Source organism: Capricornis sumatraensis, chromosome 18, assembly GCF_032405125.1.
Source record: "Capricornis sumatraensis isolate serow.1 chromosome 18, serow.2, whole genome shotgun sequence".
Lineage (NCBI taxonomy): Eukaryota > Metazoa > Chordata > Mammalia > Artiodactyla > Bovidae > Capricornis > Capricornis sumatraensis.
In genome coordinates this window covers 11697603-11715663 of record NC_091086.1, presented here as the reverse complement: position 1 = coordinate 11715663, position 18061 = coordinate 11697603, and the positions used below count along the sequence as shown (strand labels likewise).

The 18061-nt window shown below is 40.2% G+C and overlaps 1 protein-coding gene across 1 annotated transcript in view; it reads right to left on the bottom strand.

Moving 5' to 3' along the window:
* CREBRF (CREB3 regulatory factor) overlaps positions 1–17790 on the bottom strand; it is a 29227-nt gene extending 11437 nt beyond the window's left edge. Inside the window, exons 1-6 of the mRNA XM_068990738.1 lie at positions 17699–17790; positions 15474–15599; positions 12952–14038; positions 6572–6766; positions 4512–4701; positions 3010–3083 (exon numbers count right to left, since the gene is read on the bottom strand). Coding sequence (XP_068846839.1) covers positions 3010–3083; positions 4512–4701; positions 6572–6766; positions 12952–14038; positions 15474–15599; positions 17699–17707 — 1681 coding nt within the window. The 5' untranslated portion in view covers positions 17708–17790. The remainder of the gene's footprint in view (positions 1–3009; positions 3084–4511; positions 4702–6571; positions 6767–12951; positions 14039–15473; positions 15600–17698) is intronic.
* Positions 17791–18061: the final 271 nt, after the last annotated feature.

The window sequence follows — 18061 nt, the reverse complement described above, 5'->3', positions numbered from 1 at the left end:
GAGAAAACCATTAACTCAAATATAAATAAGGACATTTACATGAAGGCTGGACTGATGAGAAGCAAAAAGCCTCCCCATCCTCAATAGGTAAAGCAAACCAGCTCACTGTTTAAAAGTGAGAAGAGCCCTAAAAACTGAAACAGGAGAACAGCTCTCCCCAACCTGGGCAGTGTCCATGCCAGAACACTGGGGGCAGGGGGGCAGAGGTGAAGGGCTCTACCATCAAAAACTTCTAGGTGAAGAGATAAAAGCATCTGGCTCAGAAAGTGAGGACCAACCTTAAATTTGTAAGTCAGTCCGTCGCTCAGTTGTGTCAGACTGTTTCATGACTCCATGAACTGCGGCCTGTCAGGCTGTTCTGTCCATGGAATTCTCCAGGCAAGAATACTGAAGAGGGCAGCCATTCCCTTCTCCAGGGGATCTTCCCAACCCAGAGATAGAACCTGGATCTCCTGCATGCAGGCGGATTCTCTACCGTCTGAGCTACCAGGGAAGCCCAAAGTCTCTTAAGACTGTTCCCTCCTGTTCTGATTTCATGATCATCTAAGAATCTTCCAGAATTTTACCCTTATATAGCTTGTCTGGGGATAAACTATGTTAATCAGGATGAAGATCCAGTCCTCTTCGCAGCTTTACTTCTCATTCTGAGTCAACAAATCTCCATTTGACTCACAGAGCTCACAGAGTTCCTGCGAGCCTTGGTAGAAGGAATCAAGAGGAGGAAGAGGTTTGGCAGCATAGGACACAATGAGGACGACAGTAGTGGGCCCTGAAGCTAGTCCTTGGAACAGTGCTAGTTGATGAAAAAGTAAAACAGGTAAGGACAATACGGTACCTTTTTTCATAAACCTAACTTTAGTCTGAGATTATGCCTGTCTTAATTTTCTAACACTAAAACAGTCTTCCCTGTATGAAATGACAGTAATTGTAGATGATTTCGTTTTAATGTCCTCATGTGGCAAAATATAAAGCTGGCAGCCCTATGGTTCCCAAGTCCCAAAATTTGTTTCCAGTGTCACTGATTTTAGAAACCATTGGGTCAATAGGTAATGGATAAAAGTGTTCCACAAAGCGGTAACAGTGACTCCCAGATATTTAGAGGAATCAAGGGCACCATTCCCTTGAGAGATATATGTATGTTCCATGGGAAGAAATTGCAAACCCCATGTAATCTGGCAGAAACCAACACAATATTGTAAAGCAATTATCCTTCAATCACAAATAAATAAATGTAATTATAAAAAAAAAATACATGTGGCAAACCACACAGAAGTAGCAACTATTACATTGCTTCTGACATGTCTTCTAAACCAAGTCAAGGTTGCGCTTCTCAACACTGGAAAAGAGAAGCTTGTGAGACAGATGTGGAAGAGAAAAATGAATGAGAAGATCCTTTTCCTCTGTGCTGACTAACTGAGAAGAAAATGCACCTAGAGATAAGTTTTTTTCCTACATGAAAATATCTACAGGCTTTAAGTTAGCTTTGGAAATAAGAAAAATTAAAGGCCATCAAAAACTCAATTTGAAATAGAGGAACACATTCAGAAATATACATATTCCTGGCTCTTAATCCATTTCCCAATTGTTCCCCACCCCAGAACACAGAAAATATGTGTTTGTGGGCCTACACATACATATATACAAGCACAAAAATATATGGCCATACAGACGGGTATGATTATGGATAAATTTATTAACTGAACAACACACAGTTATATGCCTACATGCATCCAGAAAAAAAGAGACCCAGAAGGGATCCAGTGACCTACCACATCTCCCTGCATTGTGAGTCAGCTGGGTTCTATTATAAAATAGGGGTGGTCCTTATTATAGAAGATCAAAAGCAGAGCTTCCCCACCCTCTAGTTCACTATAAAAGGGTTCCAAGTGTGTGAGATAATGATTCGCTTTCCCTGGTGGCTCAGCTGGTAAGGAATCCACCTGCAATGCAGGAGACCTGGGTTCGATCCCTGGGTTAGGAAGATCTCCTGGAGAAGGGAACAGCTACCCACCCCAGTATTCTGGCCTGGAGAATTCCTTGGACTGTATAGTCCATGGAGGTGCAAAGAACTGGACACAACTGAATGATTTTCACTTTCACTTTCACCCCACAGGGACCTCCTCCCATGAGCAGCCTACTCCCTTATACTCCAGGATGCTTAGAGATGACAGTTTTCTGCATGTGCCAGGATGTGAAAGATCAGGAAGCACTGATCTAAACCAACGGATCCCAAATAAGTACTAGAATGGCTGTGTAGGAGTAAACTGGAGTAACATTAAAAATATGGATTTTGGAGTTCTACTTGCATAGATTATAGTCCAGAGAACCTGTGGAGAAGTCTAGAAATCTGTAGTTTAGTATGTACACACAGATGATTCTAATGAGCAATCACATCTGTAAAACACATTTCCAAACTATCCACTCAAAGGTTAAAATATACATTAGTCAATAAAGCTGGCTAACTTCACACACAACTGTAAAATCGAAGTCAGAGATTACCACGGTCACAAGAGGAGATCTGGCTTGGGGAGCAACAGATAGACACTAAGAGAAGAACATGAATAAATAAGAGTATAGCTTACTGAGTGGGCAAACAAAAAAAAGAGGCTGGCCTGGACTTCCCTGGAGGTACAGCAGACAAGAATCTACCTGCTAGTACAGGTAGTACAGGTTTGATCTCTGGTCCAGGGAGATTCCATATGCCACAGGGCAACTAAAGCCCGTGCAGAAGTACTGAGCCCAAGGTCTGAAGGCTGCGAGTCTCAACTACAGAGCCCACAGGCTGCAGCCACAGAAGCCAGTGCACCTAGAGCCTAGGCTCCGTAACAGAAGAAAGCCCGAGCAGCACCCAACACCCAGTGCTACCGAAGACTAAGCGTTAGATCAAAGAGGCTGGCCGAAAGCTGGGCAGAATACAGGGAGAGCAAATAACAAAGCCAAAAATAATAAGAAGAGAGCAGTCAGCAAGGGAAATGGAGATCACTCAAGTTCATGTACGTGTAGGCTTACCATATTCTGTGTTGAGGCCCCATAATTTCACTTTATTAGCTTCATACTGCGCTTTTTTCTTTAACCGACAAGCCCTGGGAAAGGAAGGAGCAATTACTTCCCTTGTTTTTTTAAAGTGAACATTCAGAATATCCTTTTTGCTGCTGTCATTTTCTAATAGCAACCAAAAAAATCACTGTCTACTAATATTTACATCAAGGGCCTCAATTACCCAAAACATACAGTATAACCATTTATCCAAACTTATTTCTTAAAATTTTACCATTCAAAAAATAAAGCTATGGCTAATATACCAAAATAAACAGAAAGTGACAATCAAGTGTTGTAGAAGATGTGAAGTAAGTGGACCCCTCGTATGTTGCTTGAGGAAATGTAGAGCAGTACATATAGCTACTTTTGAAAATAGTAAATATTTTTTTAATTTACTTCATTACTTTGGAAACAGCTACTTTGGCATTTTCTTATAAAGTTAAACACACTAGGTATTTACCCAAGAGAAATGAAACCTTATGTTCACATTAACACCCGTAAGTAAATGTGTGTGTGTGCTCAGCTGCCCTGTTGTGTCCAACTCTTTGAGACCCCATGGACTGCAGCCTGCCAGGCTCTGCTGTCCATGGGATTTTTCAGGCAAGAGTACCAGAGTAGGTTGTCATTTCCTCCTCCTGGGGATCTTGCCAACCTAGGGACTGAACCCGTGTCTCCTGCACTAGCAGACAGATTCTTTACCACTAAGCCACCTGAGAAACTCAAGTAAATGTTTATGGTGACTTTATTGGTAACCACCAAAAATTAGAAACCACTCAACTATCCTTCACCTGGTGAACAGATACACTGGAGTATTAATATATCACTTCAAAGGACTATTACCATCAATAAAGAGTATCAAACTGTTAGTCCACACAACATCGATGAATCTCAAATTCACCCTGTGTGAAATCAAAGCCAGACTCAAAGGCTGCATAGAATGATTTCGTCTGTATTCTAGAAAAGGCACAACTGTAGGAACAGAAAACAGGTCGGTGGTTGGGAGGAGTCAGGTGAGAGAAGGAGTTCACTTTACAAAGAGGCAAAGGAAAATGTTTAAGGTGATAACAACATGCAGTATCTTGATTATGGTTGTGGTTACATAATTGGACGTTCGTCCAAAACTCACAGAAGAATACACTAAAAGGGAAGACAAGTAAATTATACCTCAATAAAAAAAAACCCTGACTTGTTGCAAAACAAACAAAAAATAAAGCTATGATAAAATTTTTCATTTTTATGCTACAATATAAGGCCCTTGAGTTCATTCACTTCTCCCCTTTAAAAACTTATTCCATGAAGCATAAGTACCATCATTTATTTTCAAAGGAAAAATTATAATACTCTCATTGTACTATTTATAAAAGGATATTTCTGAAAAAATGGCTGAAGGCCATCTCCTCTATGAAAGCTCACTGAAGTCAAACCTCACCTCCCAGACTTCAACTACATGAGTGAACATGATTAGCATTTACCTGGAAGCCAGCTTATTTTTCTCCTTCCTTGACCTTGGCCGGGCTGTTAAGGGAAGCTCACTGACTGGAGTCAGATCACTAATCACTTTATTCAGCTTCCGCAGTTCGTTGCCTATCTGGAGCAGTTTTTTAGGGTTTGGAGTCAGGTCTTCCACATCTGTTCTCCGAGACTTCTTGACTGCATATTTTCCTATAGATGATTTAAAAGAAGTTTAAGTGAGATCATTTTATTTAACAAGTGATATATTTTCTATAGACATTTAAAAATCCATCTCTCTCTTCCCTTTTCTTTTTCAGCATATGAACAATCTTACGGAAGGAGGGCTAGACTCCTCTCCTTCCCACCTTGTGACAGCAAGAAATGGAGGTAATATGGCACAACTCTATCCTTTTCCCAACCATTCTCCGTCTTAAGGTTTGCAGCCCCACCATGAGCGATTCTTAATTATCTGCATGGAAGTAATAATCAAACCTCAGGACTACAGTGCAAGCTCATCTGCACATAAAAATCAGGGCTCAGATATAATATAAGGTCAGGAACAAATCTGGAAATTTTACCCAAACCGAGACGTTTACACCGCTATGACTGAAAATACGGCAGACATATATACTCCTGTGTTGAACACAAAAGTCCAGCAAATAAAGATTGCCTTTTCAGAAACTCTGTCTTCAGTCAGTTTGATAAACAACAGTACAGAAGACTCAGAAAGACCTTCCCTACCACTGCAGGCAAGAGGGATGGCTCTGTCCTCTTACGGCAATACCCTGAACAACTTTCCTAGAACTCATTACATGCTACCTGGACCTGTTTATTGGACCTGTCTTTTCATTTCTTGCAGAAAACTGATCCCAAGTCAAAAACTAGGTCTTTCATTCACTAAAAGATAGTAGAATACAGACCTGAGTGCTATGGAAAGGGAAAATGAGGTACAAATATACTTCTGATACAACATCTGTGTCAAAAATGCTTCGCAACTTAAATCTGTAGCATGAGCGACTACTAAACTGTTTATTGAGCTTCAGACCTACTAGTGCCCTCCACCTTCTCAGTACAGATTTTGGATTAAGGTAAAAATAAAATCTGTGCAGAACAAATTCTCCTCAATTACATCCTCTTGGGTTCACAGTCAAAATCTGGCCTAAGACTATAAGCTTCTCCTGATTCCTACTGTTTAGTTTTTCCTACTCCTTTCCTTCTCTCCACAATTATTCTTCCTTTCTTTTCCTTTCTATTCTCTCTTCTCCCACCACAATTTTGATTCCTATCTCCATGTTTACATTTAGGCCTGGAGACTGGGTAAGAATGAAAGACAGAGGTGCCGGAGCCCATTCTCTTCCTCCTCAATCATTCTTTCTTGCTAACAGCAGCTGCAACAGGTCAACAATCAGCAGGCTCCTGGTCATTTCCTGGCTATGACAGGTAAGACTAAGAAGTGACTAGAAGTCATTTTTACACACACTTTCCTCCTTGTTTAGGTGATGGCTGTTAAAACTGAAAAAAGCTATTCACTAACAAAGAGCAAGCATAGCAAATACAGCAGCTCTACTGTTCTACTCTCCCATTTGTTAGGAGGGGTTGAACCTATATATAATGTTTAATGATTAAGTATTGTGATTTACTATCTCTATCTGAAAGTGACTTAGAATATTAGGGACAGATGGTTACTAAGACTTATCATGGTGATCATGAAATGAACTGAAAGCGATTCAGTCGTGTCTGACTCTGCAACCCCATGGACTTTACAGTCCATGGAATTCTCCAGGCCAGAGTACCGGAGTGGGTAGCCTTTCCGTTCTCCAGGGGATCTTCCCAACCCAGGGATCGAACCCAGATCTTCCACATTGCAGGCAGATTCTCTACCAGCTGAGACACAAGGGAAGCCCTTGTGGTGTTCGTGGTGCATGCAAACGTCACTACATAATACACCTGAAACTACAGTAACGTAATATTGAACATCAACTATATTTTAAAAACAAGAAGAAGAAATAAAGAAAAAGGAAGGAAAGAAGGAAGGGAGGGAGGGACACACACAACATGTATGATCAAAATCTCCTCTTACCATGGTGTAAGCCATTTTTCTGATACATGTTACTTGGCAAGGTCTCTCGGTTCCATTCAGATGGCCTCAGCATCCTCTCTTGCTGTGATGGTGTGAGTTGCTCACTGTACTCCCAGAAGTACCTTCTTTTACCTCTCTTCCGAGAGGTAATTGAAGTCATCTCCTTCAAGTCTTCCACAGAATCATTTTCATAGCCTTAAAAAAAGCAAATGCCCACCCCCCCATATTTCTTAAGTTTCACAAATTTTAATAAACTAATCAAGAAAAACAAAAAGATCCCTTCCATTTACTACTTGACACATTTTACCTGAAAACATCGTCAGCATGTCAGAGATAATAAATAAAATCTGTAAAAATAACATTTAATATAGATATTTCTAACATAAAATATCAGAGATTAATAAACAGAAATAACTACACTGTATATCTTCCTTAGGTTTCTCTTTGGTGAGTATACGACACTTTTTTTGCATCCTCACGTAAGATTGAGAGAATAATGAAATCCAGCCACAGGAAGACAACCCAATCTAAAAATGGGCAGAGGCCTAAATAGACATTTCCCCATAGAAGACATACAGATGGCCAACAGGCACATGAAAAAGATGCTCAATATTGCTAATTGTCAAAGAAACACAAATCAAAATCACAATGGGTAACAGCTCTCACCAGTCAGAATGTCCAGCATTAAAAAATCCACAAGCAATAAATGCTGGAGAGGATGTGCATGTTGACAGGAATGTAAGTTGGTAGAGACACTATGGGAAACAGTATGAAGGATCCTTCAGAAACTAAAAAGAGAGCTGCCACAGGATTCAGCAATTCCACTCCTGGCCTATATCCAAAGAAAGCTCTAGTTCAGAAAGATACATCCATCACAATGTTCACAGCAGCACTAATTATAATAGCCAAGACTTGGAAGCAACCTACATGTCCATCGACAGCTGAATGGATAAAGAAGATTGAATACTACTCAGCCATGAAAAAGAATGAAACCATGCCATTTCCAACAACATGGACAGAAGTAGAGATTATCATATTAAGTGAAATCATACAAAGAAAAATAAATATCATAAATAAATGATATCACTTATATGTGGAATCTAAAATATGATACAAATGAACTTATTTTACAAAACAGACTCACGGACACAGAAAATAAACCTGATTACCATACAGGAAAGTGGGGAGGAATAAATTAAGAGTTTGGGATCTGTGGACAGAAACTACTATATATATAAACAACAAGATACTACTGCACAGTAGGGGACTATATACAACATCCTATAGTGAAAAGAACATGAAAAAGATTTTATGTGTACATAATTCAGTCACTCAGCTGCACACCAGAGACTAACGCAACACTGCATCAATCAACTATGCTTCAACTTTTAGAAAAGGAATAGTCTCAGGAGTGATGATGGTACTTAGAGACTATACAATTTTTTTGATGTCTTCTGTCTAATATTTATGTCTTTGAAACATTTCCAGACAGAAAGCTGTTGCATTTCTCAGATGGTAACCTACCAGGCAGAATTCTTTAAGGCAGTAGTGGTTTTCTTCCTACTTCCCACCCTATCCTTTTCGTAAAAGTACAAGAACGACAGTTCTCACACAGGCTATTCAAATAAAAACATATGCCTATTCTAACTAATATTTTATCAGAAGCAATTTGAATTTACTTCACTTTTTAAGAAGCTATTTTCCCTACTAATTTCAAAAAATAATTCTGGGCCACTGGAACTCCTGGTTTGACCCAATACAGGATGATCTGTAAAACTAAAATATCCTCAGAGCACATCCATCTTAAAAGTACAAATGGGCTGTGCACAGAACATGTCGTTGTTCGCTAAGTCACATCCGACTCTGTGACCTCATGGACTGTGTGTAGCACACCACGCTCCTCTGTCCTCCACTATCTCCCAGAGTTAGTTCAAATTCATGTCCACTGAGTTGGTGATGCTATCTAACCATCTCATCCTCTGCTACCCTCCTCCTTTCGTTTTCAATCTTTCTCAGCATCAGGGTCTTTTTCAACAAGTCGACTCTTCACCATCAGGTGGCCAAAGTATTAGAGCTGCAGCAACAGTCCTTCCAATGAATATTCAGGGTTAGTTTCCTCTAGGATTGACTGGTTTGATCTCCCTGCAGTTCAAGGGACTCTGAAGTCTTCTCTAGCACCACAATTTGAAAACATCAATTCTATGGCACTCAGCCTTTTTTTTGGTACAGCTCTCACATCCATATATGACTACTGGAAAAATCATAGCTTTGACTCTACCTCAACACAGGCAGATGCTCCAAATGAAACACTCCCATCAGTGTTAAGAACTGGTGTCCCACATTTAAGTCCACCCTAGCCCAAAGGATAAAGGAAACATTTCACATGTAACTTTCTCAGGCAACCCATCCCCCTGACACTTTATTTGGTACGCTCCTCAGGTGGCCTAGATTTCTGGGAAAACACTGTCTCTCTCATTTAATGAATGTACTCACATATTTTGTGAGTACTCACAGATATTCATCTGAGGCTTTTAAGAACCTGGTAGGAAGAGGTTATTAACCCTATTTACATAAACATGCTCATGGAGGTTTAAGTGATTTGGCAAAGCTGGGACTGGCTCAGGCCCCATGACTCCAGCTCCAATTTGGCTTCCTACTTTCCTGTATCTATCCAGTTGAATGGTCTGAACAGAATTTTTTCCCATATATGTTCCATGTTAAATCCAAACAGTCATAAGGGTTTGAACTTCCCCTCGCCTATCCAAATTAGTTATCAGTTCTGCTTAATTCATATGTCCAGCCTTTTTCCAAAAAAGTGTTTAAGGGTATCTGTTTTCTTTAACCTAAAACTTTCTAAAGTATATACCATCAATTCACAATAACGTGTGCACACACACATACATACACACAAAGGATTTGTTAGAGTCTTTCAATTAAAAGACTACTGTGATAAGTAGCATGCAGAAAAACTATTCAATATATTCCCAGATCACTGGTCTTGCATTTAAGATGATTAAATATTTCTCAAAGTGTGTTCTTAGGAACACTATTACTGTGAACTATGCCCTCAATCCCAAGTGAGCTCTGTGGTCAGATAAATTTAAGAGACACTCATCTCGCCTCTCTCGCAAGTCACAGTGCCCAGAAGAGCAGCAGACCAAGACAGCACAGCAGCACACAAGCCCACGAAGCTGCGAGCTGCACGGAGACAAGAGCCACGCCGACTCTGCTGGCCTCTGCACAGCCAAAATCCAGCACACACAGCGTCCAACACAAGACAGATATACACCCCCCCTTTTTTTAAGAACAAATCAGTGATTTGTTTAACGTACAAATGTACATTTCCCGTGGAGACTTTTCTATTTTCTTTTCATTTGATGGATCACCATATTGATCTAATTCATTCCTTCCTGACACAATTACCAAAAGGTAGTCAAAAAGGTGACACCTAAACTTCTGATCACACACCTTTGATTAGTGCAGGTTACTGCCATTAAGCTGGTAAAGCCAACCATGAAAAGGTTTAGTAGGAATTACAAACTAAACTCGCATTCTGGGGACCTAAATCTTAGCCTTACAACCAAGTAATCCCATGACCCCAAACAGTTGTTGCCTGTCCTCAGAACAGGCTCTATTAAAACTTGGGAGCAAGTCCAGAGCAGAGACTGAAACTCCATTTTACACCTTTCCTGGAGCTTTGTAGACTCAGGCACTGTTGTAGCCAACTGCCAAGAAACAGCATCAAGGGAGCTAGTCATCACAAAAGGGCCTTTGTACACTGTCTGCTGTAAATTAAACCAATCAACCCTCTCTAAAACTAGCACTCTGAAGAAACTATCACCATCCCACTTTTCTGCTTCAAAGAATTTCTTCTTGCCTCTCACCAATTCACATTTGTATTCTTAAAGTAGCCTGTTTAGCTCTTTTTTCCAAGAAGGGAAATTTTCATTAGCAAACGTGAATAAATCCCCAAAATACCACAAAATATCATTGATTTGAGGTTAAAGCATTTCATTTGTTGACATTTGCAAGAAGCATCCAAGTAATCCTAACCAAAGAGGTTTTACTTCAAGTCAACTGGAAGTGAGTGCATTAACTGCCATCCAAACATTTAGCATTGTTAAATAGCACCAAGAGGAAGGCTTCACCTTGCCAAGGGCTAGCTAATGCATCTCTGTTTTAAAGTGGTGTTGGCTGCTTAACACCAACAAACTCACAAATCAGGGTTCTCCTACCAGGAGAGGGCAAGAGAATGTGGCAGGACAGAAAAGCACGAACTGTAACAAGGTTTATCCCTCCCTAGGAGAGTCAAAAGACTGAGAAAATGGAAATGCAGGTCAAGTTATGAAGTGGTTTCTCTTCATGGACCTACTCATCTCTCAACACATTTATCCAGGTGAAACCAAATCAAAAGATCAAGGATGAACTTAAACTGGAGTTAAAAGTCAAAGAAAAGTGAGAAGTGGGAATTCCCTAGCGGTCCAGTGGTTAGGATTCCATGCTCTCACTGTCAAGGACCCAGGTTCTATCCCTGGTCAGGGAACTAAGATCCTGTACAAAAAAATTTTTTAAAGTCAAAGAGAAGCAAACCTAAACCCAGAAGTGGAATAAACAATAATAGCCCTTGCCCGCCTTGACTGGTGATGGCAGAGTTTACTCCCTCAGAAATATTTGACTATTTAAAAGGAATATTAATATATTCCTTTTAGTGTCAACTGGTAAAGAAATTTTTCTTCTCTACACTTTCCATTTCCTAGTTATTACTCCTTGTCTCAATCCTTCCCCTCCCTCCTACCCTAATTCTAAATATGGGATTCAGAACAAGAGGGCTGATCTGTCAGGCTTTAAGGACCACTAACAGCACTCTGGTCTCCCCATGGGAGGGAGCTACATAACTTACCACTAACTGCAAAGACAACTCTCCTTCAAACACCTCAAAGCAGATTCATTAACTGGCTGAGAGAAAAGTTTTCTTGGTAAGTAGAAAAGACAACTGGTTCTATCGAGACTATACTGAGTACTGCTACTGCTGCTGCTAAGTCACTTCAGTCGTGTCCGACTCTGTGTGACCCCAAAGACGGCAGCCCACCAGGCTCCCCCGTCCCTGGGATTCTCCAGGCAAGAACACTGAAGTGGGTTGCCATTTCCTTCTCCAATGGATGAAGGTGAAAAATGAAAGTGACTGACTGTTCGCAACCCTATGGACTGCAGCCTACTAGGCTCCCGCGTCCATGGGATTCTCCAGGCAAGAGTACTGGAGTGGGGTGCCATTGCCTTCTCCATACTGAGTACTAAAGTAAACCAAAGAAAATGCATAAACCCTGTTCTTCCACAGCAAAATACCTTTTCCTTAGTTGAAACTCCACCCAAGTCAAACAATTTAGTTGTATCAAATGCATAAATCTAAGCATTTATGCAACAGAAAAATTTCACTAAGAGGAAAGTCTCTCAGCAATAATATGCTTCACTGGCCACAATACAGCTACTGCTGCACCTTCTATGGCTAAAAAAACCTTTCTAAAGATTAAGTATCAATGTTTATATTGCCCCAAATTCCAACAACAAAAGGGCTCTCTTCGACAATTCATAAAATTTTTAACAACTTGGTCTTTTTTGTAGCAGTTATAGTATTAACATTAGTTTTGAAGAATAACTTTCATTTAAATGTGAAGATCTTCACCTCTTTGTGAATTTTTAACTCTGTGCCACTTGCCAATACCATTTTCATAAATAAAAACTGCATGGTCCAACAGTGACAAGAGCCCAACCATGTACATGCTGAAGTGAACCAGTGCCCCAGAGGTTTCATTTTCTTTTTCCCTTTTATGTATAACGTGTGTACATAAACAGAGCAGAGACGCCCTCACGCTCATTAAATTAAAGCACGTCTTTTTCTTCAGTGGAAAAACACTGTGCAAATGAAAGACGCAGCAGACACAGAGAAAAAGCCGTCTTTTACATTATTCATCCAACAGGCTTTGTTGGTGATTAGGCATGAGTAATGCAAACCATCGTCACTTGATTCACTGTTCTTGGGATTCCAAACTTACTTTAAGTCTAACAGAGGGACAAAGGCAGAAATAGGAACATTTTTAAACCCAATCAAGTTCGGCATCTTTGCACAGCTGCTAGAAGAGTCACAAATCAGGTCACTTAACATAACATAAATTAAGAAGCAGCCCTCAAGGAACCAGCATATGAGCCACACATGAGCAAGGATGATTATTTTAAAACTGTTTAAATAGGTAAGAACAATTATATATCCAAGCCAAGATACTAAGTCATTTAATCTCCAAACTCAGACAAAGAAAGCCTACAGCGGAACTTTCTATCTCAGGAGAGTAGGACATAGTTTGGTAAGCCCCCAAACAATGCAATACCTGGTTCAGAGAAAGTGTCACTAATGTCATCGTCCTTGTCATCTTCATAATCCTCTTCCTCTTCTTCCTCTTCCTCATTTTCAGAAAGTTCATGCTCGCTGCCAAATCCTTCATCATGGTCCTCATCGTCAACATCCTCCTCATCCTCCTCATCTTCTTCAGGACTGCATTTGGTTGGCTGCTCACCCAAGTTGTCAGAGACAAAAAGGGAATAATTGTGCTCTTCTTTTTTCTGGGATGAATCTGAGACCGACGTGCTGGCAGAAAGGCTGCTACTCTCTCCTGCTGCAACTGACCCAGGCCCCTCCTGAGGCAGGGGACTGAGTAACAGTTCCTGGGCTTCTTTAAAAGGCAAGGCTGGAGTGGCATGGCCCTGCAGAGGCTCCGTCCCTCTCTTCTCTGGTCTCTTGGCTACTGCTCCACAGTAGCAGGTGTTCTCCTTTGCTGCATCTGCATGAACCTGGCTCAAGAGAGGCCGGCTCTGCTGCACTGGGTTGATCTTTACCTTTGCCTTTTTCACATAGTCTTTACATTCAACATGAAAGTTCACTTTTTCATTATGATACATGTTGGTCTTCACCATGATTTGTGTGCTTGAAGTGGGTTTACTTGCCTTTTGGACACAGTCTGACAAAGGGACCTCAGCTTGAAGAGCCTTAGAAGAACACACAGGGGCAGCTGCTCTGCTTGTGATCTTTTTACCAGGGAATGAAGAGGCCAAGGGGTTTTGTTTGACACTGAAAAGTGAATCAGGGTAATAAAGGGAATCAGAAACAGACTGCGAGTCCTCGCTATTGAGCTGGGCCAGAGTTGGAGTTTTGCTTATGACCTCTTCATCTTGGTAAGGGCTAGAAAAGTCATCAAGACCCAAGTAATCCACTTCTTTTGTTCCCCAGATGTCACAGCTGGTTAGTTTGGTGTACTTTGTTAAGTCTTCACAGTATGTATCCCACTGTTCCCAGTTTGAGGTTAAAGTACCCTCATTATCTAGGACATCTGTGAAAGACTCCAGATTTTCAATGTCTTTGCAGTCCTCCAAAGAAAGGAAGTTGTCTCTAGGATTCTGTTGGTAGTTCATCTCTCTATCCTGAGGAAGGTTAAAAAAAAAAAATCACATAACATATTTAAGGAAAACATTAATAACCATATCCTCACTTTCATATATCAGGTAAACAGTACTCAACCTTTGGTCTGTTTTAAGATAAAGACTACTTACATGTCACTCTACCATTCCATTTAGTATCATTTCCTTGGGCAAGGAAAAAAAAAAAAGGGAAACTATGTCCCCTGAGAAACTTAGGTATGGTCAAGGGCTCTTGAACTTCACTACAAACACTCTTCCTAAAAAAGTTTACATTCCCTGATCTTTAACTCAGAAAGGATTTGGGGATCTTCTTAGAAACAAGCTTCATTTATAAAGCAAATAATAAAGGCCTTTCCTTCATCATAGAAGAATCTGTCCTCCTAAGTCAGAACTTATACACAGAGTGAAGAACAATCCACAGAGAGCTGAAACTCAGCCACAGAAGGATGAAATCTTTGGAAAGAACCTGTACCAACTCTTGGGCTTGGGGAATAAAATACTTCTCTCATTAGTACTGTACTTCTCATGAGTAGAGATATAATTTTTAAAATGTCAGTATGACTATGCAGCCATTAACAAGAATGCACGTAAGCTCTAATGTATTAAGATGAAAGGCCACTTACCACGTTATGTTAGAAAGAGTTAAGTTACAGAACACTGTATTAATGACATGTCATACAATTTAAAATATTCATATATTAATTTATTATTAATTATACATGCATAGAAAAACTCTGTTGGTCTTAATTACCTTTAGGGAGAAGGTTTGGTAGGTGGAGGCTCAGTAAGAGAATGAGGAAATTTTCAGTTTTCCAGTCTGTTTTTGTTCTGTATCAATTTTTCCATTTGTTTGTTTGCTTTGTTTTGTTTTTCCTTTTGCTTGCATATGTCTCTGTGTGTTTTACCAGTTTTACTGAAGTAGAGTTTACATACAACAAAATTCACCTCTACAAAGTGTACATCTTGATAGTTTTTTTAGTAAATTAACAGATTTGTGTCAGCTTTCCAGTTTTCATATACCTCTGCTGCTTAAGTTGCATGTAATTTAAATTATTAAGTGTCTATTTACCTCAAGAATAAATGATAAGTATATTCACATATTGCTTGGAATTGCTATTTTTGCCTCACATTCTCTGTAGTACATGCCTTGCTCAATGTTATCATTCCTAAATATCCTAGCTGAAAAGTCTTTTAACTGTTAGGCTAAAAGATGGCTTCTCATCCTGTCAAAAACTAGATCTAAGGATGTTTAGATAATCCTTCCTCCTACTATTTTCAATGGCTTCGTACATCCTGCCAAAATACTATGACTGATACTGATATGCGTTAAGTTTGGCCTAATCACATTCTTTTCTTTTTAGGCCTTTATAAATAAAACAACTATACAATACCTTTACCCCAAATTGATTAAAGCAGAATCCAAGAAAATGTTACTTACCAGTTCATACATGAAATCTGGATCTGAACTGTTTGCTAAGAGATCTGTGCTCATCAGAGTCTGTTCTGAAAAGGTGTGGCTTCGAAAGGCATCCCCAAAAGGCGGATCCATTCCGCTTACACTAGGCTACAACAGAGTGATTTTAATTTGCAAAGTTAAAGACTGCTTCAAGGCCAATTTATTACATACAAGACCCACCACCATATCTACTAAGTAATTATTTTCAGAACAATTTTGTATTTTTTTTCTGCTTAACATTAAAATAACACTAAGATGCATTAAACATAGGAAAAGGAACAGAGTGGCAACGGTTACTAGTACCTAATTTCTAAAAACTAAAGCTTATTTAGGCCCCGGAGTCAGCACATAGTACCCTAATGAGTACTTTTATTTATTAGTTATATAACATGTCTTCAAATCCATCTCTAACAACACTAGCTGTTCTAACTCCACAAAGTAGAGGATCCCTTGCCATTTCCTGGAGTCAGCAGAGGTAGCAAGACAGTCTCACTCTATACTCCTCAATGAATTCAATATCTTATTTCCCCCAAACAAGTGAAAGACCATTTGGGGATCTCTAGTCCAAAAATGCCTCCAGGAATGTGATAGAGATAGGATGAGCCAAATATCAAAAAATCTGCTGAGTGAGGCCAGTAACTGGGACATGAACTCAGTAGCCTTAATCTTGATCCCTAAGAAGGGTACAATTTCTATGACAAATAAGAAAGGGAGAAAATAAAAAGACTTGGCATCCAGAGTTAACACTCCTTCTTTTCTCTTCATCCTCCCTTTCCCATTTCAGTATCTATACAAATCACTCCAGCGTGAGGTTCAGGCTAACACTCCTAAAAAGTGGCCCAAACAAGTCAAAGTCCTCACTTTGAAATCTAACTTGGATAAAGAAGGAAGATGGGAAAGAATAAAAATTCCCTCTTTACCTTTTTGTTATTTTCCAAGTTACTGTCAAAACTTAAAAATTTATATTATAGTCTACTTGTTTATATTTCTCTATTCATATACATAGACTTTCTACCTAAGACTGACTGACCCATTTTTACGCACTCTTTCATCATGGTTTCCTTTATGGGTATGTCCCACCCCAGGGAGGGGTGGCTCGGTTGTAAAGAATCCACCTACCAATGCAGGAGCTGTGGATTCAATCCCCGGGTCGGGAAGATCCCCTGGAGAAGGAAATGGCAACCCACTCCAGTATCCTTGCCTGCGAAATCCCATGGATGGAGGAGCCTGGAGGGCTACCATCTACGGTGTCGCAAACAGTCAGACACAACTTAGCGACTAAACAACTTCCCATCCCATTCTTTTGTTTTTAATCTTCTGCAACCTGTCGGGCTGCAAGCTCAAAGTAAATGTTTTATGGACATAACTTCAAGTATTCAATAAACAGCAAATGAAACTGTGAATGGGAAAAAACTTGAAACAGGTATGTGTAGTCCACCTGGTCTAGTGGTTGGGGTGGAGATAGGCCACTGGTCCACAAACCCCTTTCTTCCCTCACTGCCTACTAGACCATCTCAGCAAGTTGTTGATTTCCTGTGCTCAAGGCATAGTTCTGGCTGGCCCCACATAAAACCACCTTACAGTCCCTGTCCTCTCATTATTTCTAGGTTTTTCACCAGCACAAAAAGGGAAAGGATAAGAGCTAGCCATTGGAGGGGGAAGGGAGGATGTTTGGACATGCAGAGCAGGGAATAGGAGGACTTCATTTATTCTTTCAGTGATTGCCTCAAACCAGTAATTACCATAACATAAATAAATAGTCATTCTTAGACATGTTTTGTGGGTGTGGGTGTGTGTGTGTGTGTGTGTGTGTGTGTGGGTGTGTGTGTGAAAGAGACACTGCAGTCCCTCACCATTTCCTCCTAATTGAATCCGATGGGCATGAAGGGGGAGGAACAATGGGAAACAAGAAGATACAGGGGAATGAAATGGGCTTTCTGTGGCAGATTAATGTTCTAGGGAGTTGGTTTAGCCCCCATAAAAGTCAGCACTTCTGTCACCTTTTAACCAATTTTTCGTTCACATTGCTCCCTGTGTCAAGCTCACTAAATTTCAAAGCTGTGGCAAAGGAAGGATATCTATTCAGAGCCAGCTGACAGCAGCAGCAGAACGTCTTCACAAACAGCAGAGACACTAAGACCCGGAGAACTTACAGACCTGGCCGCAGCAGGAACTAGGAAGCCCTGCCCCTGCCCTGTGTGATTTACCTGAGGCATTTCCAAGCCCGGATCCTGCGAGTCTGAGCCCAAACTTCTCTTTGTTCTTGTTTGTAGATTCCTTTCCAGCTTTACTTTTATTTCAAGACCAAAGATGATTTTCACAACAAACAGCAGGTTTCCCAGGATGCCGTCAAATCAACTGCTTGGATCACTTGTTTTTTTCTCTTAATAATTCTGTGCGAATCTGTCAAACAACACAAAGTAACTTCACTGAAAACGCCACTAAAAACAAGTTGACCTTTCAAAAAAGACATTAACAAAGAACACTTACCAGCACTGTGGTTTTAATATTAAGAATGTGGCTGTTTTTAGTACCAACTATACTGAAATTCAACATCCGTCCCTTTGTGT